General features: G+C 47.8%; 1 protein-coding gene across 1 annotated transcript in view; it reads left to right on the top strand.

The window, feature by feature from the left end:
- The window catches only part of ANKH (ANKH inorganic pyrophosphate transport regulator), a 160,750-nt gene that overhangs the window by 118,441 nt on the left and 27,623 nt on the right, over positions 1–14,686 (top strand). The window contains exons 6-8 of the mRNA XM_023218266.2: positions 1,349–1,483; positions 4,631–4,723; positions 8,692–8,787. Of these exons, the coding sequence (XP_023074034.1) occupies positions 1,349–1,483; positions 4,631–4,723; positions 8,692–8,787 (324 nt within the window). The remainder of the gene's footprint in view (positions 1–1,348; positions 1,484–4,630; positions 4,724–8,691; positions 8,788–14,686) is intronic.

Below are 14,686 nucleotides of genomic sequence, written 5' to 3'. Positions count from 1 at the left end.
TCCCAGTCCCTTATTCAGGTACCTCCTGGGGACTGAGTACAACATTAGGTACCATAGGACAACACAGAAAATTTTGAGATATGGTCTCTACCCTCAAGCAGCATCATACCCCATTTGGCAGGTCAGAACAATACAGGAGCAACAATTAAACAGTCATCTGAGACAGCACATCACCTGCATGAGGATTTAGGAGCCATTAACACTGGGAGAAGGATCGTAGTGATGTCCTGTAAGATGCCTCCTTGGAGGAGGTTGATCTTGCTGTGCCCTGAAAGTTGAATAAGAAACAAGTAGGAGTGAGATAGAGAATCTGAGAGAGGTGACCAAAGCATTCTGTTTGTTGTAAGAATAAACCGTATCTGATTTCTGTGTGTGCTAATTTTCCCTTCCCATAGGTTTGAGACATCATTCGGTTCGTCTGCATTTAGCTGTAAGGCATCTACAGCCCTAAATTCATCCCCTCACCTTACCCTGATCCCCACTTGGGCCACACATTACTTTGTCCTATCAAGCAGTAATTGTTTTGACCACTTACCTCCATCCAAGGTCAGGCTTTCAGTGAAATCCTATCTAGTTACCCCATCACTAGGCCAACCACAAATTGGTCTTGATGGTAACAATCTGTCTCTTAACATTTAGCCACCAGCAAAAGGAAATAAAGTGGCCACGATGGTTCTGTGATGTAATTCTCACCCTTGTGAACAATCAAAACCAAAATTGCATAATGAAAGCCAGGCTTTAAAGATACCCCACACCTTTGCCGCAGAAGTCTTAGAAATCCCTTGTTCTTTACATGCCTTTATTTTGGTTATGCTTTTGAACAGTTTACCTGACGTCTGTGAGAGCTCCGAGAATAAGAACCTCTGTAGTCAATTTCTACACTGCCAAAATAATTAGGCACATTTTTGTGAGCTGATTCCAAAATAAATTATAATAACTTTTTTATTTCTAAGAGTTACCTCTTCCTGACATAGCTTCTAGCCAGCCCATTTGATGAGATTAACAAAGACTTAATTTCAAACCTGTTTCTCAGGCCCTAGATGTGGGTTCTACCTTGGTCAGAGATTCCCTGAGTCCCAGTATGGAAAAGAGTGGTTGGGATCCATTAAAATCAGTGTGTGTTTTAATTTCACAGCAGCTTGCCAGCTGTCTCAGTTAATTTCTATTAAGACTGAACATTTTATTTTAATTCAACTTGGCTTGTCTACAGACACTTTTCCTTATATGACTTTCAAGTATAATGAATTGGCTCGTGATTAACATATGAAGGAAATGCTTTGATTCTGAATCGTTTTTTCCATTCTACTTCTAGAGTTTAGGTAACTTTTATCTTCATTTCTTAATGCAGGGCGATGCAACAATAAGAAAGATGCTGAGCTTCTGGTGGCCTTTGGCTCTAATTCTGGCCACACAGAGAATCAGTCGGCCTATTGTCAACCTGTTTGTTTCCCGGGACCTTGGTGGCAGTTCTGCAGCCACAGAGGTAGGCCATGCTTTGGGGATGTGGGGCTTATAATCAGCTTGGTGGGGCAGGGGGTGCTGAAACTGATTTCCAGTTCTTCTTGAGAGCTCAAGTAATTCTCCAATTTTAAATTACATGACAGTCACCCTAGGAAACCATAAAGATCTCGTTCAGTGACGTATAATCGTGTAATTGTATATTTTTATGATTATGGGAGAAAACCTGTCGTGCATGTCATACATCCTTCTTGCTATTCATATGAGGAACTGAGGCACAGAAAGAAAAGGTTAAAGACACAGAACTCACTGGAAGCTGGGCTAGTGTTAGAATCCAGGTTTTCTGACTCCTACTCCGTTTTCCATGTCCACGGAGTCAGCACTGGCCTCTTCACCATGGTGGCAGAGGACAATGGAGCATGCTATGTGGCAGCCGAGTGGGACGCACCCAGCGGCTGCAGGGCCACTGCCTCTGTGTCGACCCAGCCTGCCCTCACCTGCCCTTCATCGTCATGCATGTGCCACCCCACCCGTCACCACCACACCCGCCTGGCCTGCCCACCTCAGATGGTTGAACAGACTTTCTCTGGAAACTGGCAGCCACTCCAAAGAAAGAGTTGACTCATTTTTCCCTCTTTCAAGTTGGGTTTGAACAAATAGAATTACTTCATTGGCTTCCTCCTCCACTGCCCTCTGGAGAATTCATTCCAACTCTGGAACTGCTGCTCCCGAGGAAGCCTGATGGCTGCCCACGAGGGCCCCCTGTCCAGGGGCTGCCTTGCGGGGAGCGGTCCGGAGCCCTGACTGCACTGTCAGCATGTCTCCAGCCAGAGTCCCTGCCAGTTTCCATGTCCTGGGAAGCTGCTCATGTTGTCCTGGAAAGAGAAGCACATAAATCCAAAGCAGAACACTTTCTCTTGCTTCAGTGTGTTCCTGGATTTTGTTTTTTGAGTCTTGAGCGTCATCTTGGGTGGCTACAGTAACACACAGTTTTTGTTCTTGGATACTTCAGTTCAAGTTTCTTATAAAAAGTATGGGACCCCCGCCACCTGTGTGCTAGAATGCCGTCCTCCCCTTTAACAAAAGAAAAAGGACAAATGTACGTTAGAACCATTTGAAAATCGCCCTCGATGGCATATAGGAACAGCATGTGAGGTGCAGTGCTGGCATTTATTGGTCATCTGCTCATGTGCCAGGCATTTCTGTACATTTCCTTGACTCCCCGATAACCCTGTGGGATGGATATTATTCTTACTGTTCCACCAGAGGAGCAAGAAGGGGAGCTGTGGGAGACGTGGTGCTTTGCACAGCTGGGGAGCGATGAGGTGAAGGTTTGGATTCAGGTCTGCCCGATCCCAACGCTCCTTTTTGTTCTAGCACACCACGCCACACCACACTTTCGTCACACTGCTGGGGACTTGCCTCATGTTCCTGGAACCTCTGGGCATTGCCGTTTCGTTAATTAAAACAGATGAAGCTCGCTTCCCTCCTTCACAGGCTAGGCAGAGAGTTGAACACTGCCGGGATGTAGGTTTAGATGCTTTGTTTTCACTTTTCTTCCTTTTCATTCACATAGGGAAGGAACTGTCATTGTATTTTTCTCCTTTAAGAGGCAGGGTCTTGCTTTGTCACCCAGGTAGGAGTGCAGTGGTGACACGATCATAGCTCACTGCAGCCTCGATCTCCTGGGCTAAAGCAGTCCTCCCACCTCAGCCTCCTGAGCCACCATGCCCAACTAATATTTTCTTTTGTAGAGACGATGTCTCGCTTTGTTGTCCAGGCTGGTCTCGAACTCCTTGGCTCAAGCAATTCTCCAACCTCAGCCTCCCAAAGTGCTGGAATTATAGGCATGAGCTACCATGTCTGATCAGAAACTCATATTTTCATGGAAACACATTGATAGCTTTCTGCACAAAATGTGTATTTAATTTTCTTAAATTAAAAATCTAAATTGGGCCTTACTGACCAAACAGACTGGGAGTGAGTTGGGTTGGAAGGAGAGTAGCACAGAGCCATCAACAACCACGCAAAATGTCAGCATCCCTGAAGGATGGAGTGGAGGCTTAGAGGTGGATCCCAAGGAAGAGACCCTCCGGAGAGCAGGGAAGGCTCGCAATTTCATTTTGAGAATCCAGAATAAATAGGGCTAGACTAGAGGGTTCTGTGTGGCTCAATGGAATGAGCAAAGATTCTGGAGTCGGGTGGACCTGGGTTGAAATCTTGGCGTCTCAGAGCAGTGGATGGTCTTTTCCCATCTTCATAGCCTACACTTTTAAGATTAAGGTGTAATAAAACCCGAAGGGAAGGATTGAAACTGTCTTTGCAAAAATATGACTGAGACAGTGAAAGAGATCTGACTTAACTGACTCCATCTTGCTTCTAACCTCCCAGCTATCCTTGTTCTTTCCTGGGCATAGGCCGAACTAACTTTGGGAGAAACTTATAGTTTATAGTTTAAACAAAGATGGTAAGAGCAAAGCAGACCTCCTTCTTGCCTGGGGACTAGATTGCCTTTGTAGAACTAACATTAGCCACAAGATTAGAAATTATGCTTTAGGGGTCATGCAGCCGGAGGCTACAACATTCTGACCCTCCCTAAGCTGCTCCAAAGATCAGTGCTTACTTTGCAGACCCTGCACTTGATGGATCAGCTGGCACCACACAGATCAATCAACTGGCTCATCTGAGCTTGTAGCCCCCACCCAGGAACTGACTGAGCACAAGAAGACAGCTCTGACTTCCTGTGATTTCATCTCTGACCCCAGTGCCCGGGGAGACTGATTTGAATAATAATAAAACTCTGGTCTCCCTCAAAAAGAAAAAAAAAGAGAGAGAAAAAATAAAAGGAATTTTGGCTTCCCAGCCAGTGGTCTGCACCTGTTTCTCGTTGCATCCGCGTAAAACATGACGCGTCCCCGTTGTTTCACGTCCAGTTTGTTGGCTGGCTCGTTCCACTCCCAGGGATGCGGCGGAGTGCCAGCCCCTAGGAGTCCAGTTTGCTGTCAGTTCCCCCCGTCCCGGGCTGGCCTGTGCCTCCTGATGTGTGTCCCCCAGTGTGGAGGGCTCTGTCCTCAGTGGCTGCACCTGAGCCGGCGTGCTTTGTCACCTACTGTAGCTCCTGGAGGGCTTTCTGCTGATAGCCTGCTAACTCTGCCACCTCTTCCTGTTGCAGGCCGTGGCGATTTTGACAGCCACGTACCCCGTGGGTCACATGCCATACGGCTGGTTGACGGAGATCCGTGCTGTCTATCCTGCTTTCGACAAGGTGAGAACCAGTGCGGTGTCGTGTCTGAAACACGCTTTTGAAATGACTGCTTGATAGACAGGGCTCTCTGACGAGGGACACTTTGTTGCTGCTCAGTCCTGCTTCCCTTTGTAAGGTTAATGTGACGTTGGGGGCGTTGAAGGAATATTTTCCTCAGAAAATAACAGGGGCAAGTGGAAGCTTGCCTTGACGCTGATCCCACGACGCTCTTCCAAAGTGAGCGTCTGTAGTTACTTTCAGGTTATTCTCATTAAGAAATGATTTGTTTGCGAAAGGAAAAAAAAACTTCCGCCAAAATCAATGTATGGAATTTTATTTCTGTGGTTTGTTTCTTTAAACGAATACTTTGTTGACCCCCTACCAGATGACTGAGGTGTAGGCAGGAAGCCGTGCTCCTGGCTTCATGGGGATGTGGCTCTCCTTCTGTGGGCTGGCCTACCTGCGTGCTCAAGCTGGCCGTAGGCAAGACCTGGGTCCAGTGTTTTGATGTGGCAGACGTATTCCAGTGGAAAGCCTCTGTTGACAGCTGCTGTGTCTCCCCAGCCACAAGAGTCACATAACCCCTTCTGCCCTGTAACTTGTGACCCAGTCAGCACCGTCCTGCTGTCATTCAATAAAAGTCTATTTTATAGCGTTATGATTTAAACCTATAGACTTTTATTAATACTCTAAAACAAACGGCTGGTGAAACATACTCCAAAAATAGTCTACAGTGTTTTGAAATGATACGTTGGAAAGAGGCACCAGGCTGCCACTTCTTACCGTGAAGGGCGCCTGTTGTGCCTTGAACGTCTGCAGAACTAGCAGCCACTGCCGGCATCACGCTGTCTTATCCCAGCCAGAGCCTGTGAAGTGAGGAAAGGAAACCTCCTAGCCACAGCGCTCAACTCTGGCAGAATGGGCAGCTTGGCACTGGACCCTGGGTAATGCTGGCCCCTCCCGCCTTCCCCCACCACTGGCCTAACCTCTCCTGGGCACAGGAAGCCCTGGGAAGCCACACAACAAGGCTAGGCCACAGGCTGCGGGCTTCCCTCCTTTCTTCACATGGCCACCAGCTTCCAGAATGCCCCCCTGAGACTGTTTGTGGGTTCTGGGAGGGGCGAGGCCTGTGGAGCAGGGACTGGGGGACCCCCTCTCCCCCACCACACCTTACAGCCTGGCCCGAGGGCATCCCCCCAAGCATCTCTGAAAGTGTGAGATGGAGACAGAGGATCAAGTCTGGAGTATCACCCATCTGCCCTCCTCCTCCTCTGCTCCTGCAGTTCCCTGGCAGTTTCCCTGTTAGGGCATGTGCTTGTGCAAACACAGACACACATCCACCCCACACACAGCCTGCTCCCACTTCCCCACCAGGACGTTCTTCCACTGCCAGCGCCCAGGCCACTCTTCCCTGTCTCTGTCACTTGCATCCTCTGTTTCCCTAGAGATAGAGGATCACATGGGAAGGGTAGCCCACCTGAAAACCAGTGAGGGATTTCCCTGCCTAAGCTAATGGGCAGTAGGCCCCAAACCCTGTACTGAGTGTGGAATTTCCTCAGTGGACCATTGGTTAGGACCCCTCACCTACTGGACTGTGAGTTAGGACCTGTCACCTACTGGGAATATTCTGTTGCAGCATCAGGATGCAGAGATCTCCCAAGAAATGCTTTTGGTTCCTGCTTCATAGGCCTCTGAGAGTGGACTCAGAAGGCATGAGTCACTTGCTGGAGAGAGCAGACACTGTGTTTGAGTGGGTTTAATTCAGTCTATAGATAGAAATCATTGTTTTCATTTCAAGGCACGTGTGTATAGAAGTAAATCCTAGAAAACCAGCATGAATCTATGTCTTTTTGCTAAATTTCACTTCTAGCTCCTGATGAATAAGGTGATCATCTGATGAAACTGATGAGAAGGGCAAGTGCTGAAGTGTTAGAACCTTCTGGCTGCCTAGGTCTCATCTGAGATTATTTCTGGCCACCTTGAAATCATAAAATGTAACAATACAACAGTGTATGGTTTCAGTAAGAGCATCCAACAAAAACATTGTTTTATTCTTGATCACAGAGGCTAGGAGCTATAAAAGAAATTCCTTTAACGAGCATACCTCTAGCCAGAACTTCAAGTTACTCCAAATCCTTTTAAAACCTCGCCCATTGTTTCCAAGCATTCCAGCGAGCCACGCCAGCCATTTATGTGAATACCGTCTATTCACCAAAATCTTAGGCACCTCCATGTGGACTTCCAGAATTTGCTGCATTGACAGTTGAAATCCTTAGCTGCTTTGTGGGCTCCAGAATCAGAGATTTAAAATTTCTCACATACCTTCTGGGAGTTCAAGCTAAGTATGAGCTGAGAGAGGTTTCCACTAGTGCAGATTCTCTCTAATGTTCAGTTATCTGCAAAAAATGATGCTTCTGAGCCAACTGGGCAAACAAACGGAAACGCCAGTGCTAATCTAATGATACCTGCTGGTTTATTCCAACGATCTTCATGTGAATATGTGCCATTTTGCAAATCACAGTGCCCCTGAAGGAGCTGTGGTACGTTGCTGTCCCCATGGCAGCAGGTGTGTTTTGCTGAGGTTCCCTAATTCTTTCCAACATAGGCCTCCTTCTCATCGTACCCAGCAGGGCACTGCTCTTACAGAGAGCGGTCCTCTAACAGATCCAGGGTGAACGGAGATGGAGGTCTCCAACCACTGGGACTTGTACTTTGCCACAGAGCAGTCTAGAAAACAGATATGTTTTAGAGACTAGAATTAAGAAAACGTATACTCATTCAGAGGTTGGTCCTGGTGGTGGCAGGGATTTGAGAAATGACCTTAGCCTCCCAGTAAAGGAAAATCACAAGCTCTTTTCCAAGTGGATCCTGTAGTAGCTGTGGGTGTGTGTTTCACGAGGCTGGATGCGGAGCCAAGTGTTCAGGGTTTGTTTTTGTGAGTCGGCTCTGGGACTAATTAGGTCCATAATGAGGCCAGGGTTATTTTTCTCTGCCAGTTTTTGTGGTCCGGGGGCCAGACCCTCATTTTGCGGAGGTGAGAAGCACGCTTAGCATTGCAACTGGAGAGCCTCGGCAGGCCCCTTTGACTGCTAAACTGGGGGACATCTGAGCCCCCCGCAGTCCTGCTTGAAATCCAATGCAACAGATGCTCTTGGGGTGTCTCTTCTACTCAGATGTTGTGCTGAGTGCTTCTAGGGGAGACACGCAGGGCGTTATCTCAGCAAGCACAGCCTCACCGGGGTTGGACGCATGACAGGACGTGATGCCGGCCCTCAGAGAGCTCCAGGGTCATCGGGCTTTACAGGAGGTAGGGCCCAGCTTGGAGGTCCAAGGTCAGAGAGGCTTTAGGGAACAGATGGGCTGTGAAGATGATGGGCCTTCGAAAGAGGGATGTTTTTGAAAATCAGGATTCAATGGCAGGAGGAACAAAAGCCCCAGGTGTGTCAGGGGAAGAGCAGGAAGCCCCATTTGGGCTAGAGGTAGAGAAGTCACAGCTGGAAGGTGAGTCTGTGTCAGATTGCACAAGGCCTTGAATACCCAGTGGGATTTACAGTCCATTTAGTAGGGAGGAGAGGAGCCCTGGAGGCCCCTGAGCAGGGCCATGGCATTTAGGGGGATGCCCATGGTGGCCAGATACAGGGTCTGCTGAGACCAGAAGTGGGGTGCATGGGGCAGGAGCAGGCTTCAGAGCTGAAGCTTCAGGACTGGGCGAGGTGGGCTGCCCAGGCCTAGGGGAGGTGACTGAGTTGGACGATGCTGCAGGGTAGGGTGTTGAGTCGAGAATTCACTCAGTTATTAATGATCCTGTGCAGGCACCTGACAGCTGCCCGAGAGACACTCAACATGACAGCCGCCTGGCAAACTGTCACTTGAAACCTCTAATTCAGACACATCAGACAAAACAAAAGCAAGATGCTCTTCAAGATCCCCTGGTGGGTTCAGCCAAGGATAAGCCGGGCCCATTCATGACTGTGGTTTTCTTTCCCCAGAATAACCCCAGCAACAAACTGGTGAGCACGAGTAACACAGTCACGGCAGCCCACATCAAGAAGTTCACGTTCGTCTGCATGGCTCTGTCACTCACGGTAGGGACAGAGGCCCTCTCTGCCTCTTCTCTCTGTTTGGTTTTTGTAAAGGGGCAAGTTGCCATTTTAAAGGGGGAAATCTTATTTTCCACGATGTAACGTGATGCTAGATTAATTAGCAACCTCTTCAATACATGTTCTTCTTCAAATGTGAGCGATTGTTATTCAAGGAGGCCCTTGAGTCTAGGAATAAAGGACCTACTTCAGGCATTTCTTGGGACTTCTCAAATGCTGCAGAAAGGAAGGGTCGCCTTTAACTGGAATAATACACTTGTCTTGCTGAAAAATTTCCAGCCCACTTTTTAAACATCAAGAGTCAACTTGACAACCATCCCTGTCTCTTTTCCAAATCTAATCAGCATTATTTCAGTTTTCCCCGGTACAAATTCCTTTCCGGTTATGTTTGTGCTGACATAGCCTACTTACTTGGCCATCGCATGCCCAAAGGCATTGAGCCCCTGTGGGATCCCAGGCCCATCTATGTGCTGAGGATACAGCTGTGAGCAAGCATGTGTGACAGTGTGTCAGCAGCAAAGCCTGTCAGTATTTCTATGCACAACCTTAAATAAACAACACACATCCTTCATTATCAAGCCCCTGCGAGTAATTCAGGTGTGTTTGAACATTGATAATGTTCAAAAAACATGGAGAAATTAGATGCATGCTTTATAGTCCAAAGGACGTGGTATATAATTTAAGGTTATTTAGAGCGTTTATCAACAGTGGCAAAAAACCTACCGTCTGTAAACAGCCTTCCATTGGAGACTGTGCCCTTTGGGTTATAAAGATGGAGATGAGAAGAGGATAAAAAGAAATAGAGGCCTTTGAACTTGGTTCTGCTTTGCATGTTTATTGTTGTGACAACACATGTCCTATGAAATCCTGTAGAAGCATACATTCACATATAAAATGGAAGCATTTGCAGAAATGTCAAGATGTGTGCAGTTGTCACTGTCAATAACTAATAAAGAGGACCGAAGGCCATGAAGATGTTGGATTATGCCTGTAACGGGAACACAGGAGCTGGGTCCCTCTTACCATCATCACAAGAACCATGGAGCTGGATGAGCTCTGTTAGTGGGCCATTAAAATCAAGGCCTGCATCCATTTTAAACCTTTAATGGACATTTTGAAAGCCTGCAGCGTAATATTTGATCCGTTGATCCAACACCTAATTAGATTGTCACAAGGGCAGTGCCCATCACAGAAGACCTCTGACACTGCCGAGTCATGACCTCGTGTCCTCAGCTGCCCTTGTCACCACCGACACAGCCCCTTTTGCCAGCCTGTCCCCGTGGAACGTGGGGGCGTTGGGAACCGATCCCAGCACTGCCTCACTGCAGAAGGATTTCTGATAGCAATGCCTGTGTGAGCGGGGCCGGTTCCCCAGGCAGCCCTGCTCCCATTAGCATGATTTCTCTCTGTGGTGTGCAAGCTTTTCCACACTTCCCTAAAACATTAGCAAAACACTGAGCAACTCTGAAACCATTTAAAAGAGCATTTTAGGCAGAACAGAGCAGGTTTCTATTCCAGGAACAGGCCTCAGCATTTGGAGACTGTGTTAATGGCTAGAAGTCCAAGGTTGGACTGACTGCTGTGAAGCCCTATGACTTGGACCTCACCTGCTTATAAAGCTGACAACTCCTGGCTGCCGCTGGCTCTGCAGTCCAGAAACTCGCCTCCTCTCTCTTCTTGCACACTGTGTAACATCTGCCCGCAGCTAGAGTTGAATCTGATGGAGAGCTTTACTGGGTTGAGCTTGAGAACATTCTCCTCTCTTGCAGTTCACAGGCAGTAATTTGTACTCTTCTAAAAAAGTGTTTCTGCAGCAAGTTTATTTTGAAATGACGATGACTTATAATCTGGGAAAGTGTTTACATTTCCCAGGTAGAGGCTTGCTTTATTATTCTAATCCTCTATCTGAAAACCATCTGTGACTTGAAGTTTCTCAGGGTAAAATTTCACCTTCTAGAAATAGAGATTCAGAACCCTTTGTCGGAAAGGAACTTGGAGATGAATAGTCAAAACCCATAATTTTTCAGAAGAGGAAATGATTCACACCGGACAAGTGACTCGTCCAAGTATCCAGTAATAGAACCGGCTACAGCCCAGCCTTAGGGCGTGCTCTCCAGGACCCTGTCCTCTGAACTTCACTGTTCCCAGAGAGTAGTAACAAATATTGGCCCTTAGGCCTCCAGATTGGGGCACTCGCCACCATGCCTGAAGCGGTGATTTCTTGCCCATTAAAAACCATAGTATTTGAGTTTGTGGTTTAGGAAGAGTCTCACATACACCATCCTTACAATTGATCCAACATCTTGGCTAAAGGAATTTTCACTGAAAGGCACATAGAAAAAAAAATAGAGGGAGATTTTTCTTTCTTTTTTTTCTTTTTTGCGATAAAGTCTCACTCTGTCGCCCAGACTGGAGTGCAGTGGCGTGATCTTGGCTCACTGCAACCTCTGCTTCCCAGGTTCAAGTGATTCTTCTGCCTCAGCCTCCCGAGTAGCTGGGATTGCAGGCACCCCCACCACACCCGGCTGATTTTTGTGTTTTTAGTAGAGATGGGGTTTCACTATATCGGCCAGGCTGGTCTCGAACTCCTGACCTCAAGTGATCTGCCCGCCTTAGCCTCCCAAAGTGCTGGGATTACAGACATGAGCCACCACACCCAGCCGGAGATTTTTCTTTCTAAATTAAACATTAAACTGTCCCTGTAATGAGTACACACCTTATTTTATCTCTTACTGTATTCATTCTTGTACATCTTTTGCTGCTCTTGGGCTCCAGACTTCATGAGGCAGGGTCTACAATGTCGTCTTTTATCCCCAGGGCTTAGCATCCTGCTTGACACTGAGAAAGGTCACAGGTCAAAGGTCACAGTAACAGGTTAACAAACACAGGAACCAACCAATCCTTAGTTACGAGACAACAGTCGGTAAGGCACCGACAGCATTCACCCTTGTGAACGGCTGTCTTCTCATTTATGCTCCGTTTGTACTATCTTAAAAGCTTTTAAAAGGCCCTTGATTTTCTAGCCTACTTTCTTTTTTCTTGGTTTTGGAGTTTATTTTTTTTTAACTTTTTGTATAGAAGGGGTCTCACTATGTTGCTCGGGCTGATGTCGAATTCCTGGCCTCCTAAAATGCTGGGATCCAGGGCATGAGCCACTGCACCTGGCCTGTTTTTGTTTTTTGAATTTTGAAACTTCTTAGTGTCAGGAAATAATGAAGCAGAGGTCATTGAAACACTTGAAAGCAGCACACTTAGTGTTTATTTCAGCAGATGATTCTGTGTATACAGTAGGAGCTGCATGATGATGCCACAGCCCTCCACACATTGCCCCACGTTAGCACGCTTTCCCGCACTCGGCTGCTTTGGGAAAATCAACTTTTGTCCCTGAGTCTTTGAGAAGAGCTGACCCCCAGGATCCTGTAGACACCCAATGACTCAGTGATTCAAAAGAAAACGTATACGGTCCAGAATCAAAATGCATCCTTCCCTCAGAACGGCCCCCTCTCCAGGCCCTGACATTTGGAGTTCAACACCTGCCTTTGCCTGTGAAAAACACCGCGGTGTCACTGCTGACCGTTAGTAAGAGGCTCATTTCAGCATGCTACAATGATGTGTTGGTTTATTCCCTATTACACGTTTTCTATTTAAATGTAGAGTATCTGTCCTACTCCAGAAGTTGGTTCTGCCCTTGTACTCTTATCCAGCAGTGTTGTTGATCACTGAGTTTTCAGAAAAGCAGCAGATGTCTTCTGCCCAGCGTGGAAGAAGGGCTGAAGTCAGAGGGGTGTGGCGTAGGAAAATGGAAGTGTTCGTGTTTTCCATTAGCATCTTGCTTTCAGTCTTTCAGAGCTGCGGTTAGGCGTGCTCAGCCGGAGGTTGATGGATTGGTCTCTCTAAACCGTCTGATGGGCATGAGGATGAGAAAAGGGGGTACCTTTAGTTGATCCAAAAGATTAACTTCAAAACAGTAGAACTGTCAGATGAAACAGAATCCCCTTGATAGCAAGGAAGGTGCAGACACAGTGCAAACCCAGGTTAGCAAGGCGCCTGCGGACTGACAAGCAGCTGTTTGGGGTGAAGGGAAGCGCAGTTTAAATGCGGCAGAAAGCCATTTGGAAGAACAGCTCCAGAGGGTCTGCTTTCACGGGAAGCGAGTGGGGTTGCAGCCAGGCAGAGGAGACTGCGCCACAGCCTCGCCATGCAAGGTGCCTCCGCCGGTGCTGGAATCAGAGCCGGTGGCCGCCTTGCCCTGAGCCTTCCCGAACAGCTGTGGCCGCTGTCGCTCATGTGACCGGCTGTAAAACACAGTGACAGTGAGAGTGCCCTAAAAGGCTGTGCTTCTCTAGGTAGACACTCCTGGAGCCACAGGCTGAGCCGGCAGTGAGCTCACAGAAAGGAGCAGGCACCGCAGTCCTTCCTCTAAGAAGGTGGGGAAGGCAGCCGGCAGTGCTGACCTTACAGAAACCCAGCCTCCTCCAAACCCTTGGGACCTGTCATGGTGCCCTCCCGGACTCTAGATGTGGGGATGAGACAGAAACCACTCACCGTCATGGGCTATATGTTCCAACAGTCCTTTTGGGGGTGAAGAATTGTCCCAAAGAGTAACGCACCTCCCTATTCCTGGATGCCAGGCCCAGTGGTGAAAGCCAGCCCATCAGGCTGCTCAGTTCACCAAATGTGCCAATTTACCCAAAACATGACTTTCAAAAACCATTTCTGAAGTCCATAGCCATCATATTTTAATAAACAGAAGTTTTTAACACCTTTGGATGCTTTTAGTTGACTAGTTTCCATTTTGATTTCACAATCACATTTTCAGAACATTTGGTGTTTCTCTTCTCAAGCTCCCTGCTCTGCTCTACTCTGGGGAGCTAGTGCCAAAAGGGGGGCCCTCTCTGCTTGAGGAGACATAGAGAAGGATCCATGCAAAGCACAGACTTGGCCTCTGCTAAGGTCTCCCCAAAGCATTAGCACACAATAGAAATGGGCATCTCTCCAGACGGATCTTGGCAAGTAGAGCCAACTGGGCACTTTTGTGCAGTGCACAACCTACACAACCATACCCAGCACCCCTGGGATGCCACATTCAGAGAAAGTCGGAGAAGGGGGAGAACGAGTATCAGGGAAAGGAGAGTGACTGAAGGGCAGAGAGGTGGAGTAGCATGAAGGTCAGAAGGAGAAGGAAGAGAGACTGATCAGAAAAAGAGGGGAGGTGACGAGTCAGAGAAAACTGGAGCGGAATGGCAGAGGTGGGGGCACAGACAGGGAGAATGTGGAGGTCCCAGAGACCCTGGGGCCCTCCCAGCCCTTGGGGCCCTGCCAATCCTTCCAGTAAAAAATGGCTATATACTTTAGAAGAGTTTAAAAGAGACAAGATCTTAAAACTCAGAAAATTTGACAAATTGTTGGTTGGTCAAATTGGTTATCCAACGGTTGATTTTTGGTGAGCTGACCAGTTTCAAGATGGCAGGTGTGGATGGGACTCTGTCCCGGGCTGGCCCCGCACACCCACATTCCGATTACGCTGAGGTCATGGGACTATGCCAGGACCCCCAGACTGCATCCACTGGCCCCCGAATAACTGACTTCACTGGCTTCAACACATGGAGGCTGCTTGATGTGGAGGTGTTGCTGTCACTTGAGGCAGAGAGAGAAGGAAGCCTGGCCACGCTGCCACAGTGTGCCAGTCAAACCACGTGGCCTCACGCAATAGAGTGCAAGGGTATCTGAGGTCAGTGGCTGTTTGTATTTAAGGATCTGATTCTTTAAAAAAAAAAAAAAAAGTTCAAATAGGTTTTTACTCTGGATGTTTCTGACCTTGCTTTTTGCAGTCAGTGGGCGGTTAAAGGGAGACCGTGAACCTGCATTCAACCCGGAACCTTCT

Source organism: Piliocolobus tephrosceles, chromosome 4, assembly GCF_002776525.5.
Source record: "Piliocolobus tephrosceles isolate RC106 chromosome 4, ASM277652v3, whole genome shotgun sequence".
NCBI lineage: Eukaryota > Metazoa > Chordata > Mammalia > Primates > Cercopithecidae > Piliocolobus > Piliocolobus tephrosceles.
Note: the sequence above shows the minus strand (reverse complement) of the source record. Positions and strands in the feature narration are given on the sequence as shown.